The sequence below is a fragment of the Labeo rohita genome, chromosome 10, assembly GCF_022985175.1.
Source record: "Labeo rohita strain BAU-BD-2019 chromosome 10, IGBB_LRoh.1.0, whole genome shotgun sequence".
Taxonomy (NCBI): Eukaryota; Metazoa; Chordata; class Actinopteri; order Cypriniformes; family Cyprinidae; genus Labeo; species Labeo rohita.
Window position 1 is genome coordinate 3,466,934 of NC_066878.1, and position 20,225 is coordinate 3,487,158.

The following is a 20,225-nucleotide window of genomic DNA, read 5'->3' on the forward strand; positions in this document are numbered from 1 at the left end:
GTGACATAAAGTTGAAATTTATAGATTTATTCTTCAAAGTGAGTTTTGGGAGTTGGAGTAGATTTACTAGAGCCATAATAATGATCCTCAAGTAAAAGGCTGTTTTTTGTACATCCTCTGGCAGGAGCAGCCAGCTCTGACAAATTGTATTTGATGATTTATAATTGTGACCTCCCTCGTTCATTCTTTCTCTCTCTCCTTTCTGTTTTAGGAAGCTGCGTTGTGTTTATCCAGCAGCCCCATGACCTGGTGGTGGTGGCCGGGCAGCCCGTGACCCTGCCATGCTCCATTACTGGATATCATGGCATGGTGCTGTGGGTTAAAGACGGTCTCGCTCTGGGGGTCAACCGAGACATGTCAGGTAAGAACTTTTGCTGCAGTCTGTTTCGTATCCTAACCTGTGGTGAAATAACTCGGCCTCTTGTGGCTTGTCCCTGTTTGTCAGTTGCTTGCATATACGCTTGATCGCATATGCGAAGTTGGTTGATTTACATAATTGCAGTTGATTTCTAATTTAATATAATTACATAATTGCAATTTATGTGTACAAAGTATAAGAAAGTACAATCAATGTCTATCAAGTCTAGATTGAAACAGTTATAGATCTTTTCTCTGCTTTGTCATTGTAGAACAAAAACTTGGCCTTCAATTTTTTCCAAGAGACGGCTTGAATCATTTAGAGCTTGATATGAAAACAATGTCTGTAATGGAGTAAGGTAGAGAACTCTGTTTAACTTTAATAAATCATTTGCACTACCATTCAAAAGTTTTCCTTGTTCTCACCAAGCCTGCATCAGGGTTATTATAGTTAACTAAAACCATAAAAAGACAAAAACAAATAAAAACAAAAACACAGCTAAAACTTAAAAAGAAAAAATAATAAAAACTAATTCAAAATCTGCACATCTGATTCAAAACTGTCTCAGTTATACTAACATAACATTGGGCTGTATTTATGTGATCAAAAATGCACTGAAGGGGTAATGTGAAATGTTATTGCAATTTAAAATAAAAGTTTTCTATTTTAAAATATTTTAAAATGTAATGTATTCCTGTGATGCAAAGCTGAATTTTAAGCATCATTTCTCCAGTCTTCAATGTCAAATGATCTTACAGAAATTATACTAATATGCTGTTTTGGTGCTCAAGAAGCATTTCTTCTTATTATTATCAATGTTGAAAACAGTTATGCTGTTTAATATTTTTGTGGAACAAAGTAATTTATAAATTATTCTCTTTTTTTTCAGGATGAATAGAAAATTTGTAAAGTTGTAAATTTGTAAATGTCTTAACTTTCATTTATTCATCTTTGCTGAATAATGAAAAAAAGAATTGGTAACACTTTAGAATAGGGAACACTTATTCACTATTAACTATGACTTTTCCCTCAATAAATAATTTGCTGCTTATTAATAGTTAATAAGATAGTTGTTAAGTTTAGGTATTGGGTAGGATTAGGAATGTAGAATAAGGTCATGTAGAATAAGCCATTAATATGTGCTTAATTAGTACTAATAAATAATGGCTAATATTCTAGTAATACGCATGCTTATAAGCAACTAGTTAAGAAATCGTAAAATAAAGTGTTACCAAAATTTCTTACTGGTTTAGTCATATAAACATTGTTTTTCTTTAGCAACCGTTCTTTTTTAAAAAAAAAAAAAATTTCAAACATAAAGTTTGAAGCACCAGATCAGCGACTATAGCTAGGGCCCTATGAAATCCATTTTATTTTTTTCCAAATTCCGTTTTTGTCCTTTTTAATTTCTCAGGATTCTGTTTTTTTCCGTTTTAATTTTTCTGGACTTCTTTTTAATGGTTAAATTAAATTTTAGCAATCAAAAAGCATGTCTAATTAATTAAAATCATGAAACTTAAACAATTTAACATTAGTTTTATTAAAAGTTTAACAAAAATTATATGTTTAGGGCTCTATGAAATGTTTTATTTTTGCCCACCCTATGTTTTATTGTTACCAATTCTATGTTCTAGCATGTCTTATTACATGTATAAAAACAAGTTTCATTTATTCTTACAATAGCCTTGTGAAATGTTTCTTTTTTTTTTTTTTTTTTTTTTTTTTTCAGGCATAAAGCATAAATTTCGTTTATCTTTTCATTTATCTAACAAATTTTATTTTTGGCAAATAACGGGGATTGACTATTACAATTAAAGCATTAAAGAAATATATGATTATTCCTTAAAATGAGGTTTAAATCATTTTAGTAGTAGTAGTAGTAGCGGTAGTAGTATTACATACATTCTACTAAACAATAGTAATGTATCTCTGCCACAATGTCTTCACATTAAACCGAACTTTCATTTTGATGGGTTGCTGTGAATACCTTTAAATTAATGTGTATATGATATGACGATAGTTTAATCAAATGATACTGTAAAATGCTCATGAAGTGATTCTCAGAGCAGTTCTGGAAATGTTGTTCATGTATTTATGTCCTCATTTAACTGAGACGGCAAGTGTCGCGCACTTCAGTACAGTAGTAAACAAAACGCGTGTCTGCGCGTTATTTTATTAACACAGAAACGTGCAGAATTCATATTTAAATAGTCGTTTTGGGGCTTACTATTTACAAATACTAGTCCATATCGTGATTTGATTTAAGTGTACTGATACTTTGATTAATTCATCCAAAATTCCATGACATTCCACGTTAAACTGTAAATTCCATTTTTATGACTGGATTCTGTGATTCTGTTCACTTTTCCGCATTGTGGAAATCATAGGGCCCTATATATCTGTCTGAGATGTTTGAATACCTGTTGCGTTTAGTAGAGTAGTAGTTTGCTGCTCTTAACCTTGGGTCATGCATGTTTTATGGCCAACAGGTGCTGCTGTGTTAGTCAGAGGGTTTTTGTTTTTGTTTTTTTTTTTTTACTTTTGGACTGTTTTGGCCTCCCATACAAAAACAAAAAAACAATGAGATGATAATCATAGGGAGAACAAAATAAAATCTGTATAGCCACGGAATGCTGTGATACCATTTATACTTGTTTTACAGGAAAATGGTGCCTATATCTTTTCAAATTATCAGAATTACTCAAAAACAGCATTTACACTGACAGAAGAATTTAACTTTTGTTTGGCTGGAACAAATACGAGGTCAGAAGCGAAGCACAAAAGGTTACACAGTACCCATCTTAAGTGTGTAAAATATTAATACAGTGAACACCATGAAAGTATCAAAATGTGTACATCCAAAATGTTATATTGAAATGTTAGCTCATTTCCGCCATGATTTTTCAAATTGACATTCATATGTAAAACACTTGTTTGCTTTGCTCTGTTTGCAGTGCAAGGCAAGATATTCGCACGTCTCTGCTAGATCTGTTCGTATCATTACAGAGACGTTGAATGCCTTAGACATTTCTTTGTCTCGTCTTTTCTCCAGTAAGACACTATAATACAAGGACAACAGCCCATTCTGTCAGTTTGTGAATGCCTCCCCTGACATTTTCTTACCTAGCAGCCTTGTAGCTTTTTTCCCACCACTAACTTTTCCTGATTGTTGTGAAGGTTTTCCTGTTTGTTTCAGAAAGTGCCTGTCAAAAGTACCGTCAGACTGAGCAAAGCAAAGCAACAATCGAGAATTAATTGCATTTCTATCATTAATTAAGGCAAGCACTTCATCATCCGCAGAACCCCAGAGAGATGCGCCGCAAGTGCAGCTGTTTTACATTCACACGACGAGGTTTACAAATTAATTTCTGGGAACGGATTGAAATGTTCTCAGAAAACTTCTCACTTATGCAAGGCCAACCTTTAGGTTTAAGTTTGCAAAATCAGTTCGGCGTGTTTTGTAAATCACAAACAAATCAGATGTGATTACCAGACTGGCTTTCTTCACTACGTCACATTTACTGACTGTTTTGTTTGCAGTGGACTGTCAGATTAAAAGATGAAATGCAAAACAAACTTTAGTCTCATTCAAATTCACTGCACAATCATCCCTTAAGCTTCAATTTGGTGAATCTTGCTTCCAAATTTGCTTCAGCTTGCTTGAGAAGTTGAACTTATTAGCTCTTTGAAATATTTATTGTGTAACGAAGCATAATTCAATGATTTATTCACATATCTAACTTAAAGCACAGCGATCAGATCCTATTTAGCTAACGTTAAACATAATTGCCAGATCGAGAGGTCATTAACACTAACAATAGTTGCTGATTGCGTTCACGTACGCACTTCAAGAAGTGAGCAATTAATATCTGAAGATTGAGCTTTTAGCTGAGGCCTCGTTTAGTTCTCTCGTGATGTGTGATTTTAAACTATATACTTTACCAAGAAAGGATTTTCATTTTGGACGGCGGTTTCTCCAGAAGTTAGTCATTTTTAGCCGTGGCCCCAGGCAGCGTTTAGTCATGGACGGCGCTCTTTAATTGAGCCTCTCAGGGCTTGAATTTCCTTTCCACTGCGTCTTTCTTTCTCCGAGCGTTTATAAGTGTCCAGGGACTCTTGGATATCATTGCACCGTAGTACAATCGAGTACAGAGCTGTGATACTTAACCGACAGTGGCAACCGGACAGTCTCGCTTCAAAGCGGATGTGAAAACGCCACTCGCTAAAGTGTATAACAAAGTCGAGCGCCGACGTAAACGGATACTAGAGTGTTCAAAGCAGCTCTGAGCCTACTGATTGTTTCGAACAAAAACAACTTGTGTATTTTTACAAGTCGTTATTGGGTTTTTCTCAAATCCGCCTTATGTTTCATCACCTGCAGTTTCACACCGACGAAATGACACGTCCTGCGATCAATATGACATAGATATCTATATCTTTTCGGGGCTCGTGTCCTCAAAGCTTGAGAAGTTACAGATTTTGTGTCAGCGGGGCTGAGGCGAACATAACGCTTGATTAGGATGCCCGTCCGTGTATCTCTCCCCCTTCAGCTTTCGCGTTCGCTCGCTCCGAGCTTTGATCTGCCTCCTTTCAGGCAAGTTTCAAGCGTGCTTCCATCCATTGGAGTGTCAGTGAGATGCCCACAGTGTGATAAATCCATGTCCCAGCTCTCTATCGCAGCTGCTATTGATCCAACATGAAGCCGAATCCATTTCGTGGGATTCATTACCTTTAATAGGGTCATTTCACATTGTTTCTTCTAATTGACAGCCATTGTCTGAAGCCGTCCAGTCAAGCATATTGGGGAATTCATCAGAGCTTTATTGAGGCGCCTGTATGCCTCAATAATCCCTAATGAAAACAGCTCTTAAATAAAAGGCAAAAGAAGATCCAGTGGCAGGAAACCTGAAGGCAGTAATGACACTATCGATTCCTAATACGGGGCTTATTACCAGATAGCAGAGGACAGCCAAACAGTCTTTAATATAAAGGATCACCAGGGTTTCAGAGACATGCCATGATAACTGTTTACAAGATCATGTTCAGATTTAAACGTGCTCCAGGCTGCGATCTGTTTTCTGATATGAGCAGATTAACTAAAAATGAGACATCTGTCTTGAGTAGAGCATCATGTAGCAATTTTGTTGTTCCAATTTTTTCAAGCTACAGAGGCTCCATTTATCATTTATTGAAGATGCCATATTCTACACTTTTGTAGTCACTGTTTGTTTTGTTTTTTCTTGAAGGCCACTTTTTCATTTTATTTCAGCAATTTTATAAACATTTCATTTTCATAATTGCCATTCAGACATTTAGGGTCAGTTAGGTTTGTTTATTTGTTTGTTTAAAGGAGAAGTTCACTTCTTAGAACAAAAATTTACAGATAATTTATCCCCTTGTCACCCAAGATTTTTCATGTTTTTCTTTCTTCAGTCATAAAGAAATTATGTTTCTTGAGGAAAACAAAAACATTCCAGAATTTCTCTCCATATAGTGGACTTTCTATGGTGTCCCCAAGTTTAAACTTCCAAAATGCAGTTTAAATGCAGCTTCATATGGCTCTAAATGATCCTAGCCGAGGAAGAAGGGTCTTCTAGTGAAACATTTTTGAAACAAATTGACAATTTATATACTTTATAATTATATGCGCATGCGTACTTTGTGTAATCCAGGTCAATTAGGGTAGGTCGAAAAATTTCCATCCTGTTTTCTTCTTCAACATCAAAAACGTCCTACATCACTGTTTTACCTTTTTTTGTAAAGGGCTTTTAATGTTCTTTGCATGTTTACTTTGTAAACACTGGGTTCAGTACTTCTGCAGCGATGTAGGCTGATTTTGAAAAGGGGAAGAAAACGAGATGGGAGTTTTTCGACATACCCTAATTGTATTCACCGTATTGGCCGGAAAAAACTGTTCACCCGGACCTAGACAAGATGAGCATTTGAGGTTAAAAAGTGTATAAATTGTCAATTTCTTTTGAAAATGATTGATCGTTTTGCTAGATAAGACCCTTCTTCCTCGGCTGGGATCGTTTAGAGCCATTTGAAGCTGCATTTAAACTGCATTTTGGAAGTTCAAACTTGGGGGCACCATTGAAGTCCACTATATGGAGATAATTCCTGAAATTATTTCCTCAGGAAACATAATTTCTTATCAACTGAAGAAAGAAAGACACAAACATCTTGGATGACAAAGGGGTGAGTAAATGATCTGTAAATTTTTGTTCTGGAAGTGAACTTCTCCTTTAATTGCAGTTATGCTTACGAAAGCTGCATTTATTTGATCAAAAATACTGTAATGTTGTGAAATTTGTCTTGATATTATCATGGCCACGTGACGATATGAAACAATAGGTCTTCTGGGCAAAAAGTGTAGTCTTTAAAATATATTTAAACTTCTTATTCTAACACAAGGGTCTTTAAAGGTGTGTTTTGGGCCGTTATGACACAGTATCTGTCAAATGAACTAAAACCAAAAACACAATATGGCTTAATCCTTTAATCAAGTCTATTTTTGCTGCACATTTCGAAACAAGTAGCCAGTAACAATGCAGTGAGCTCATTTATGGCATGCACTGTGAGTTTAGCGCACGTTTGGAAACACAATGGCCACCAGTTATGCTTCATTTTCATGGCAGATGATTAAGCCATTTCACTAGATTTGTAGTGAGGTGTGTTTTCAATGAAGCTACTGTAGATTTTTTCTTCAAAACAAAAGCTCTACTGCCGTTTCCATCAAAATAAAAGCTTTAAATGGATAACATTTCTGCAGTCCAAATTCAAAATATCCCTTTCAAGGGTAGAAATTAAATTAATTGTAATTTCCCTACTGTAGTGTAAAGCAAAAATAATATATATAGCATTTGTTTTACAAAATATGGCTATTACTGTTATTGTTGTTATTGTATTGTCATTATTATATTCAAATTTTCAAATTTGTTTGGCTTCCTAAAATACTGGTGTGAATGTAATTTAGACTGAGACAGTATATCACAGATTAAAAGAGGGTTGAGTCCCCTTTGAAGTTCAGGTAAAAGTCAATTCACTGACTTTTTTTCTGACTTAATTTTTTTTTAGTTAAGAACATGGGTTGGAGCTCTTAATTTTGAACTCTTAAAGAACATTAGATAGAATCATTTAACTTTAAAATGTACTAAATTTTCAGTTTTTTCCATATCTTTATTTGTCTTTTTTTTTTTAATATTGCAATAAATAGTGTATATTGGACTTCACATCACGATATTATCGTAGCATGAGGTTTTGATATTGTTATATCCCTACAATTTAAAAGAACTTTTTTCTATTTTAGTATATTTTAAAATTTAATTTATTCCATTGATGCAAAGCTAAATTTTCAGCATAATTGCTTCAGTCCTCAGTGTCACATGATCCTTCAGAAATTACTTTAATATGCTGATTTGCTACTCAAGACACATTTATTATCATTGTTAAAACAGCTGTGCTTCTTAATTGTGATGAGGCTACAGAGGGGTCATGAGACGTTGGATCCATTTGCAACAGTTTATTTAAATCGGACAGTTTAAACAGGCTGTGGTCAACAACGGCAAACAATCGTGGTGAAGGCAAAACCAAAAGGGTAGTATAAGTCCATGCAAAGGGTCGGGGCAGGCGGCGATCAAAGGCAATAATCCGTGGGAATAGCGTGGGTCGATAAAGGGCAGGCAGCAAGAGTTCACACACGATAAAGACAGTCCGGTTGGCAACGGTAAAGCAGTCCGATAGAAAAACGCTCAGAGTTGGGGACATAGCCGGCAAAACTTCGCGACGAGCGAGCCGGCGAGGCACGCTGAAATGGCCGCCAAAGGGGAAGTGAACAGAGCGACCCGGAACTGGAAGCGTGAGTCCCCAGGCACGGGATTGTGGGTAATGTAGTCAGAATTCGGGCGAAGGTTCCCGCTGGCGCTGGACAGAGGGAGCCACAGAGACCGCATTCGTGACAGAGCCCCCCCCCTGCGAGTGCCTCCTGGCACGAGGAGGCAACCGACGCCGGGGTCTACCCCTACCTCGGGGCCCTGGTCGATCTGGGTGGGTAGAGTGGAACTCAGCGGTGAGCGAAGGATCCAGGATGTCCTCTGCGGGCACCCATGACCTCTCCTCGGGCCCGTAATCCTCCCAGTCGACCAGGTACTGTAGACGACCGCTCCGGCGTCGGGAGTCCAGGATGAGACTGACTCGATACGCCTCCTCACCGTCGATGATCAGGGGGGCAGGCCTCTGCGGAGCGGTCTCGTCTAGGACCTCTGTCCCTCCTGGGCGACCAGCGGGCTTTAACAGAGACACATGAAAAGTTGGTGAGACACGGTATTGACTGGGTAAATCAAGTCTAAAGGATACTGGTGTGATTTGACGAGTTATTTGAAAAGGACCCACGTACCTGGGGCTCAACTTCTTGCAGGGCAGACGGAGACGTAGGTCCCGGGTCGACAGCCAGACCCACTGTCCTGGCTCATAGGGGGGGTTCGGTCGGCGGCGACGGTTGGCCTGGGTCTGGGTGCGCCGGACGGCTCTCTGGAGGTGGATGTGTGCCAGGTTCCAGGTGGCTTCACTTTGTCGGAACCATGAGTCAACAGCGGGCAGATCGGAGGGTTCTCCTGACCAGGGGAACAAGGGCGGCTGAAAGCCCAGCACACATTGAAAGGGCGTCATGTTCGTGGACGGTTTCTGGATGGAGTTTTGAGCATATTCGGCCCAGAGGAGAAAACGACTCCAATCTCCCTGGCGGTCATGACAGTACGAGCGCAGGAAACAGGTCAGTTCTTGGTTTAATCTCTCCACCTGTCCGTTGGCCTCTGGATGATAGCCTGATGTGAGGCTGATGTTAACGCCCAGCAACCGGAAGAAACTGGACCAGAGGCGGGAGGTAAATTGGGGTCCGCGATCCGAGACAATGTCCTCAGGGAGCCCGTAGAACCGGAACACAGTGTTGCATAGGACCTCTGCGGTCTCCATCGCAGAGGGTAACTTAGGAAGAGGTACGAGACGGCAGCCCTTGGAAAACCTGTCGATAACAGTGAGGATGGTGGTATGTCCCTGGGACGGGGGAAGATCCGTTACAAAGTCGAGTGCTATGTGAGACCAGGGGCGTTTGGGGATTGGCAGAGGCTGCAGTAAGCCAGCAGGGAGTTGATGGGAGGTCTTAGAGGTGTTACATGTTGCACACTGCTTGATGAAGGTGATGGTATCAGAACGCAGTGAAGGCCACCAGAAGCGGTTTCGGAGGAGGTGAACAGTGGCCTCTATTCCAGGGTGACCGGAGCTGGGGATAGAATGAACCTCAGAGAGAACTCTTTTGCGGAGGACCGCTGGTACATAGGTGAGACCTTCGGGGCAGTCAACAGGAGGAGGATCTTGGGCCTGGGCCTCCGTGACCTCGGTCATGAGATCCTTTGCCACAGGAGCAACAATTATGGAGGAAGGCAGCACAGTTTCAGTCGGTTGGGAGACCTGCTCAGGCTCGTGTACCCGAGACAGAGCGTCGGCTTTAGTATTCTGGGAGCCGGGGCGGTAGTTAATGATGAAATTGAACCTGGTGAAGAACAGGGCCCACCTGGTCTGGCGGTGATTAAGGACCCTGGCGGTGCGAAGATATTCCAGGTTTTTATGATCTGTTAGGATAATGAAGGGATGCCGTGCCCCCTCCAGCCAATGTCTCCATTCCTCCAAGGCGAGTTTGATGGCGAGCAACTCCCGATTTCCCACATCATAGTTTCTCTCTGCCGGATTGAGTTTATGTGAGTAAAAGGCACAGGGGAACGTCTTAGAAGGTTGACCCTGGCGCTGTGAGAGGACAGCTCCCACCCCGGTGCTGGAGGCGTCGACCTCAACAACAAAAGGTACCTGAGGATCTGGGTGACGGAGGATGGGTGCTGTGGTAAAACGTTGACGTAAGTCCTGGAAGGCCTGTAGAGCGTCTGGCGACCAGCTTAAACGGGTACTCCCCTTCTTTATCATGGAGGTCAGAGGTGTGGCTATGGAGCTAAAGTTACGTATGAACCTCCGATAAAAATTAGCAAAGCCCAAGAATCTTTGTAACTCCTTTAGGGTCTTGGGACGGGGCCAGTTCCGTACAGCGTTTACCTTAGAATCGTCCATAGCGACGCCCTCTGGACTGATTACGTATCCCAAAAAGGCAATTCTTTCTTGGTGGAACAGGCACTTCTCCTCCTTAGTGTACAGCCTGTGCTGGATGAGCCGCTGGAGCACCACTCTTACGTGCTGGATGTGATCAGAACGTGTGTTAGAAAATATGAGAATGTCATCCATATAGACAATCACCCAGCGATTCAGCATGTCGCGAAAGACCTCGTTGACAAAAGCCTGAAAATATGATGGACTATTCGCCAGGCCGAAGGGCATCACCCGGTATTCGTAGTGCCCAGATGTCGTAGAGAAGGCAGTCTTCCACTCGTCCCCTTCACGAATGCGAATCAGATTGTAGGCCGAGCGTAAATCCAGTTTGGTGTAGAAACGTGCCGACCGTAGTTGCTCTAAGGCCGGAGGTACAAGTGGTAGGGGGTATCGGTACTTGACAGTCACTTCGTTGAGGGCACGGTAATCAATGCAAGGTCGCAACCCTCCGTCCTTCTTCTTTACGAAAAAGAATCCAGCTGAAGCGGGAGAGGTGGAGGGTCGGATGAAACCCTTAGCAAGCTCCTCCTCGATGTAGCGCTCCATTGCTTCTGACTCGGGTTGTGAGAGCGGGAAGACACGGCCTCGAGGTGGAAGAGCTCCGGGCATGAGGTCTATAGCACAGTCCCCTGGTCGATGGGGTGGTAACTCAGTTGCTTTAGCGGTGCTGAAGGCCTCAAGCAGATCTTGGTATTCGGTCGGTATGGTTTGGTTTAGGCTTGAAGTGATGGCACCGGGCGGCGCCGGAGGGGCTGAGTGAAGACAAGACCGGAGACAGCATGAAGACCAGCGGGTGATGATGCCATTAGCCCAGGAGATGGTGGATTCGTGGCGATCCAGCCATGGGAATCCCAGGATGAGAGGTGACTGAGGAGAGGTTATTGTGAAGAACCGGATGGTTTCCTGGTGACCAGGTTCAAGTCGGAGGGTGAGGTCGGCGGTGATGTATTCGATGCGTCCAGATCCTAGCGGTCTGCCGTCGAGGGCGGCCACTGCCACGGGGGAAACACAGGGAAGGAGAGGCAACTGATTAGCTTTGGCAAAGTCTTTGTCTATAAAGTTACCGGCTGCGCCGGAATCAATTAAAGCTGTGGTCCTTATAGACTTCTCTCCACAGATGAGCAGCGCAGATAACTCACACTTATTTACAGAGGTACTACAGCCACTCACCGAGGTGGGAGAACGAGGTGGTCGAGTGGGACAGGTGGCCCGGATGTGTCCCGCCTCCCCGCAGTATAGACAGAGACGATTACGAATCCGCCGCTCCCTCTCCTCGATGGTGAGCCTGGTTGTGCCGATCTGCATTGGTTCGGAGCCAGAAGCCGCGGGGGGTGGAGACGGCAGCGGCATGGTGAAGGGACGTGCTGGTCTGCGAGCGCGCATCACGTTGTCAACGCGGATGGACAAGTCGATGTATTGACTGAGGCTCAGACTTTCATCGCGGCACGCCAAATCCACTTGCAGATCAGGATTAAGTCTCTTACGATAGTGGAGCTTTAAGGGAGCATCGTTCCATCCGCTTTGAGCGGCCAGCGTACGGAATTCCAACGCGTAATCCGCGGCTGGGCGGCGGCCCTGGCGTAACGAAACAATCTGCTCCTCCGCCTCGCTGCTGTCAGGAGTCGGTTGAAAAACCTCCTTAAAGCTCCGAAGGAACGTGGCAAACGTGGGGTAAGTTGAGTGGCCCAGATCCCAGACCGCGGTAGCCCATGCTAAAGCCTTCCCCGTCAGAAGGGAGCAGACAAAAGCGATCTTACTCTCGTCGGAGGCATACAAGTTAGGCTGCTGATTGACAAAAAGAGTGCATTGTAAAAGAAACCCCTTACACTTAGCAGCGGTGCCGTCGAATTTCTCCGGGAAGGCGAGCTTTGGGCTGGCTGTAACTGGTTGAACCGCCGGGAGTGGTGCAGGTGGAGGCACTGGGACGGGAGGCGGGGCGGCCCGCATTCCTTGGATGGCTTGAACCAGCTGCTCCGTGAGGGTGGTTAGGCGATCGAGTTGCTGTTGATGTTGGGACAGCATCGACGCCTGGGCTGACATAGCGGTCGCGATCTGGGAGACTGTCGCTGGATCCGTGTTAGGCGAAGTTTTCTGTGATGAGGCTACAGAGGGGTCATGAGACGTTGGATCCATTTGCAACAGTTTATTTAAATCGGACAGTTTAAACAGGCTGTGGTCAACAACGGCAAACAATCGTGGTGAAGGCAAAACCAAAAGGGTAGTATAAGTCCATGCAAAGGGTCGGGGCAGGCGGCGATCAAAGGCAATAATCCGTGGGAATAGCGTGGGTCGATAAAGGGCAGGCAGCAAGAGTTCACACACGATAAAGACAGTCCGGTTGGCAACGGTAAAGCAGTCCGATAGAAAAACGCTCAGAGTTGGGGACATAGCCGGCAAAACTTCGCGACGAGCGAGCCGGCGTGGCACGCTGAAATGGCCGCCAAAGGGGAAGTGAACAGAGCGACCCGGAACTGGAAGCGTGAGTCCCCAGGCACGGGATTGTGGGTAATGTAGTCAGAATTCGGGCGAAGGTTCCCGCTGGCGCTGGACAGAGGGAGCCACAGAGACCGCATTCGTGACAGAAATATTTATGTGGAAACTGCAATAGTTTTTTTTCTTTCAGATCTTTTTAATGAATATAAAGTTCAAAAGAACAGAATTTCTTTGGAGTAGAAATTCTTGATCTTTTTTTGGTCCATTTAAAGCATCCTTGATTAATAAAAGTCTGAATTTCTTTTTTTTTTTTTTTAAAAAAAACATGACCCCAGACTTTGGATTAGTGTATATGAGTATATCTGCAACCCTGCTATCTACAACCATATTTCATCAGCCATAGTACTCTGGAAAGGTGTGTGGATCCTTGGACAAAGTCATTTTATACTAAATCAATAGTATATGCTCTTTCTTTCAATCAGATGCCTTTAAATAAACACTTAACTATTAATCAGTCTTTTCAAATCGGTGTAAAGCATATTTATGATCCGGTATTGTGCAGCAGTTTGATCTGTGAATATATTTTATGTCACAAGTCAAGATGAATATTTATGTTGCGAGGTTTAAGTGCCACATACTGAATTTATTTATGTTTTTCCTTTCATGACAACAGTAAATGTGACTGGAGATCATTCAGGGCCAACTCTGAATAGGCCTTGTTTCTTATTGTGCAGTGAAATATTGGCCTATTTGTGCATTTCTAATATTTTATCCACTTATGCGACTTCCAATTTAACAATGCTACAGCACAAAGTGTAAAACGCAACAAAACTCATAACAACAAACATACCAATTAAACTGGATCTTTTACATAACAAATATGCTCGGGGTAACTTCAGGGCTTGAGGGCAGAAATTTTAGTGCTTGGAAAGCAGATTTTTTTTTTTTAAAGTTAATGTGCTGTTTCTGTTTCATATTTAACCTTGTGTTTCAGGTTATCCACGCTACGATGTGATTGGTGACCACAGCAAAGGAGAATATCACCTATTGATCCAAAGGACCGAACTGACCGATGACGGAAGCTTTGAGTGTCAAGCCATCCAGGCTGCTACCAGATCTCGACCTGCTCGACTCACAGTTCTGGGTCAGTGTCACCTACACCAGCAAACAGGCAAACAGACGGATAGATATATGTGCATTACGTCACAAGCAAGTTCTGTGCTTCACTTTTTGCTTCTCTTTTCTAATTGAAACCTTTTTTGCACAAGTGCAGATAGACGGATTGATGGATGAACCGACAGACAGTCAGACAAATCAATACATACTTTAACTAGAATAGCACTCGAGCAGGAAGAAGTAAAAGAAAGCAAGGCCCTCAGAACAAGAAAGCATGAAAAAGCACCGCCTCTGCAATACTGTGAATGTAGACAAGAACAAAGTCAATCTCTGAGTCGGATAAATGTGTGATATTCTGAAATCAGGGCTAATCAGCTTTAATAAGACACATTAGATATGTTTGCGATCGATAGAGGCCCTGACACAAATGCATTGCGTCAGCTTAGCTCCCAGGCAGCCCGACTCTGCCTGATTATCATTATCGATTTCTTTCTTTCCTTTGTTAAAACTATGATATATTCCAGAGGAATAAGTTCATTACGCCAGCCTCGGAGTAACAGCATTTTAAACCAGTAATCTGAGTCTAGACGCTTAAAGCCGAGCGAAGATGCCTGCGATTCTAGGTCCATTAAAATGATTAATTATAGATGAGAGGCCGCTCATTTGTTTTTATTTTTTGCTGGTCCGGTGGCAGCAGAGACAAATCATCGTGCTCCCCAGGGCAGAGCCATTAGCCTGACATGTAATCCCACACAAACTGGCTTACTTCTGAAAAGTTGCATACAAAACCGCAAGCGGCTCCTGAGCGAGGTAATGAACCTCGTGTAGGGACTCCGTCACCGTCAATCCCCTGTCACTTCCCTCCCGAGGGGGACGACGGCGCGTGACCACAATCAGATGCGCCGTTTGGTTTCGTTCGCTCTCTTTCTCTATCTCCCTTCTGACAGCAGAGATCTAGAGTGGTCTTTGCAGCCTGATTGGATGCCTGGCACGTGAAGTCTCAAACCTGTCTTTGCCACTTACGGAGAAAAATGGCTGTGGAGGCTTTTTCCCGACTTTGGCTTTGAAGCTTGGTGTTTGGGTGTAAGTTCAGGGCTGCGATGCATTAATATGCCTAGGTCTCAAATCGCACTACGCCAGTGTGCAGCGGTCACTAAATGGCGTCTCCGGTCCCCCGCGGAGCCCTCATGCAAATTCTGAGGGAGTTCACACTTTCTTTTATTCTCTTTCAAGCGGCACGGCTTCGCAATAAGGCTCTCGAACAATCAGTCTCGCTTTCGGACGCACGCTTCTGCAATTACACGAGCGCGAACTCGGCAGCGGGAGGCCGGCTGACCTGCCGGAGTGACATTTGAACTTTGAACAGCCGTAGGAGAGTTGTGGGGTAACCCAGTTTGCTTTGTGGTGGCCAGGCTGCTGAATAAGACATGAGATGGGGTTGGTACACATTGCTGAAGAAGGACCCCTGAGGCTAATTAGATCCAAGGAATTCCCCTAAAGCCAAGGCGAGGAGCTGGAGAGAGAGCGAGAGCCGCGGCGCAGCAACTCAGTGAACCGTGGGGAGAAACCCGAGCCACTTCCAAAGGTCACCATTGTTTAAAAAGAGCTACTGCAGTGTTTCTGTAAGCTCTCAGCATTTGTTCTGCACATTGTCTTCGGAGTTAAAGAGCTTGTGCGATTTGGCTGCTTTCAGACTTAATTAGAGGCTTTCTTTCCTTCTTGACGCAATTTGATGCGAATGAAAACAAGGCTATGTGGAACAAAAGTACAGTTCGTTCAATGTGTCAAACTGTCTTAAAGTCAACATACAAGCAGAATTGACCCATTCACTTTTCCTGGTCTTATTAGAAACAATCTGCTGGTTATTTCAAAGAGAAAAGTTTGAAAATGACTTGCTCTCTCTCACTGAATTGACTTGTTGCTCTTTTGTTTCAACACCTTCCCTCTAAACACCTCTAGTCTGGTATGTTTAGTGCAAATGTATCACTGTACAATCAATTCACATTGACAAAATCATGTTCAATCCTACATTATTTCTTGTTAATATGAATACGAACGCTCTTCATTTTCAATTTTCATGACTCAAGTAATGTGCAATAATCACAAATCACAACCAGAGCAAATCTGTAAAACAAAAAAGTAAAACAAATTAGTTGATAATTACATAAATCAATGCATTCTTTCTGTCTTTATTTTGGTTTGTAAACCCTAATTCAACAAAAAACTAATATACATGCTGTTTAAAAGTTTTATTTTATTTATTTTAAAGTAGTGCTCTCAAACGATTAATCATGATTAATCGCAAAATAAAAATAATACAAAATAAAAGTTTTTGTTTACATAATGTATGTATGTGTACTGTGTGTATTTATTATGTATATATAAATATACATACATGCATGTATATATTTAAGAAAAATATGTTTATATATTAAAAATATTTATATATTAAACAAATATAAATATATACAGAGAAATACATGGAAATACTTGCAAAATATATACTGCATGTGTGTGTATTAATATACATAATAAATATTGGATGCGATTAATCATGATTAACTGTTTAACAGCACTATTTTAAAAAGACTTTTATTCAGCAAAGACACATTGATTCAATGTGACAGTTAGGACTTTTATCATGTTTAAAAAAAAGATTTATGTTTTAAACAAATGCTTTTCTTATGAACTTTTTATTTGTATTTTTTATTGATTTTGAAAAAAATGTCACATTTTCCACTAAAATATTAAGGAGCAATTAAGGAGTTGTTTTCAATATTGATAATAAGAACAAATGTTTCTTGAGCAGCAAATAAGCATATTAGAATGATTTCTGAAGGATCATGTAAGGATTATGTTCAATTATATAAAAATAAACAGTTATTTTAATTATTTTACTGTTTTTATTGTATTTAAATAAATGTGGCCTTGAGACTTTTTTTTTTTTACAAAAGCATTACCAAATTACTAACTCAAACAACCCCTTTGAACAGTAATGTAGATGTGCTAAAAGCCACAAAACTCTCTTTTTGAATCTAATTATGCAGTCACGTAACATTAATTAGGCCTACATGTGAACTTCTCAGCATAGTAGTAGGAAAAGCTAGTGGATTAAAGCTTTGTACGAGATGTTATCCTCTGCCTTAAGAGCGTGTTGAACAAGCCACGTTAACCCGTCCCCGAGGGAGACAAACATCAGTCCTAATGAGAGGAGACGGCAATTACTTGTAGTCTTTCAAAGAGGCTGTTCGGTTCCTCCTCTTCATGGATAAGACACCAGTCAGGGATCATCACCCGATTCTCAGAAAACTAGAATGGAAAGGTGGCGAAAAGAAGTCCTGTTGTCTTCCCGCCACCCCCTTCTTTTTAACGGATTTCTCACCCTTTCGCAGCAAGCTAACTCACCCAGCCCTGTCCAAATACGTTCCCCGTCTCCTCATGTTAATGTCAGCACCAGTATTGGCCGCAAAAAGGCATATCGCAGCCAGACCGGGAACAGAGAAAGCAAACAATGCTGTGATGAAATTGAAAATGCAGAGTTCACAGATACAGGTCTCAACCCGAATAACAGCCAAATGCCATTGTTCGCTTTTTTTTTTTTTTTTTTTTTTTTTTCCTTCCCCCACTACATAGCACCCTTGGTTTTAAATGCAAGAATTATCACCTCAGTCTGCAAGTGCAGTTGGTGATATGAATTTTTCAAAATGTATTGAAGTTTGCAACAGCTGGTCCTCATTTCAAATGTTACACTTTGTTGAAGAGGCAGCAGGCATGCAGCAACATCTGCATCTCGTAGAAATGTGAATTCACAGACAGGTACATCATGCTACTGTGTCACAGCAGAATAAAAATTCTCAGTAATGTGACATAGGTGCAAAACTTCAGCTGAGATTTATGCGGTGTCTAAAATTAACTTGCTAAATGTGAATAACAGTACACATTGGTGAGTAAATTAGTTATTAAATTATGTTGGCCATTTTACATTTACATATTTGGCAGATGCTTTTAATCCAAAGCAATGCACATTCCATTCAAGCTTCATATTTTATAATGTCTTACTTTACCTGGGAATAAAACCCATGACCTTGGTGTTGCTAGTGCCATGCTCTACTTTTTGAGCTACATGATGATTTAAAATTTAAAGGCAACTATATATTTTAATTCATTCATTAATTAGCTCTGGTCTGTGTATTTGATTGGCTGAATGATGTTCCACACTGAGACGTTTCACTCATTTTGTGCGTAGGAATGTTTTCAGTGTCTCTTTCTGAGAGTTTAAATCATTCATTCAAAATGAAGTGACTGTCTTTGTAAATGAGTTATGGAATCATACACTCATCCAGTTTGTTCATAAACACAGATTATTTAGTTTTTTTATGACTGATTCGTTGATTCACTTCGTCACTTTATGAGTAAGTTACTGATTCAATGTCTTTATGAGTGTAATTGATTCAACGTTTTTTTATTTGAATTTACTGAGTGAGTCGTTTGAGTCATTCACTGAAATGGTTTATTCAAAAACACTAATTTATTCTAGCACAAAACAAGTGACTGTCTTTGTGAATGAGTCATTGAATCATACACTCATCTGATTTATTCATGAACACAGATTACTTCATCTTTTATGACTGATTCATTGATTCAGTTCGTCACTTTAAGAATAAGTTATTGATTCATTGTCTTTGAGTGTTATTGATTTGATTTTTTTTTTTAAAGTTGAATTTGCTATGAGTGAGTCATTTGAATCATTCACTTAAATGATTCATTCAAAAAAACTGATTACTTCAAGTCTTTTATGACTGATTCATTAGATCATTTGGGCATTTTATGAGTAAGTTATTAATTCATTGTCTTTGAGTGTCTTGATTTATTTTTTTTTTTTTTTTGTTTACTATGAGTGAGTCTTATGAATAATTCACTCAAATGAGTCATTGACTCATACACTCATCCAATTTGTTCATAAACACAGATTATTTCAAGTTTTTAATGACTGATTGATTAAGTTGGTCACTTTATGAGTAAGTTATTGATTCTTTGTCATTTGAATCACTCAAATGATTTATTCAAAAACACTAATTCATTATAGAACAAAACAAGTGACTGTCTTTGTGAATGAGTCAATGAATCATACACTTATACAATTTATTCATTAACAGATTACTTCAAGTCTTTAATGACTGATTCAATTTGTCACTTTATGAGTAAGTTATTGAATTATTGACTTTGAGTGTTATTGATTCAGTAACTTACTTATTTTAATATATTTAAAATGTAATCTATTCCTGTGATCAAAGCTGAATTTTCAGCATCATTACTACAGTGTTCAGAGTCACATGATCCTTTAGAAATCATTGTAATATGCAGATTTTCTGCTCAAGTAATATTTCATATTATTATTAGTGTTAATAGTATTAGTGCTGCTTAATATTTTTGTGGAAAATGTGGCGATTTTTTTTTCAGGATTCTTTGATAAATAGAAAATTCAAAAACTTTTATTTAAAATACAACATCTTTACTGTCACTTTTGATCAATTTAATGCATCTTTGCTGAATAAAACATTAATTAAAAAAAACAATATTAACACAATATTAACCATGTTTACTATATCTCTGAAATTCCATTCGTAGATATTGTCAACCCAGATGTAACCGCATACAAATACAAATCCAATTAAGATCACATTGATATATCATAGAGAGTAACAGGAAAGAAAAAGTGCACAATGACAGGCTCCTCCTGTACCGTAGAGCTCCCACAGGGCATGTGGAACACGATACAGAGTTCTGATTAGAGCGGAGCGCTGCTGTTCACTGGCCTGTTCAGGCCAAAGGGCTCTCTGGTGTGGGCCACTTGCCCATGCGTGTCATCTCCGTACATGCTGTACTGTTTTTTTAGGGGGGCGTCCTCCCAAGATGACTCCTGTTTCTGAGTATCAAACGTCTCAGTGACATGCCTTCCCTCCCAGAGAAGCTTTTAAGGGAACTCGAGCAGAAGGAGTGGGATAAATCGCTCGCTCTCAATTCAGCGCTTGTGTCAATAACGGCACCCTGTAGTTAAAGCTCATCAAGCTGACATCTATTTATTTATTTATACTCGCTATTCATGTCATAACCAAAAAAACAAACATGCTGAACCTAAAGCGTAATTGAACTTTTAATATTCATTGCC

The 20,225-nt window shown here is 40.6% G+C and overlaps 1 protein-coding gene across 4 annotated transcripts in view; it reads left to right on the top strand.

The window, feature by feature from the left end:
* kirrel3a (kirre like nephrin family adhesion molecule 3a) overlaps positions 1-20,225 on the top strand; it is a 178,222-nt gene that overhangs the window by 100,631 nt on the left and 57,366 nt on the right. For all 4 annotated transcript variants that reach the window (XM_051120608.1, XM_051120605.1, XM_051120606.1 and 1 more), the window contains exons 2-3: positions 212-361; positions 13,935-14,084. In XM_051120608.1, coding sequence (XP_050976565.1) covers positions 212-361; positions 13,935-14,084 — 300 coding nt within the window. The remainder of the gene's footprint in view (positions 1-211; positions 362-13,934; positions 14,085-20,225) is intronic.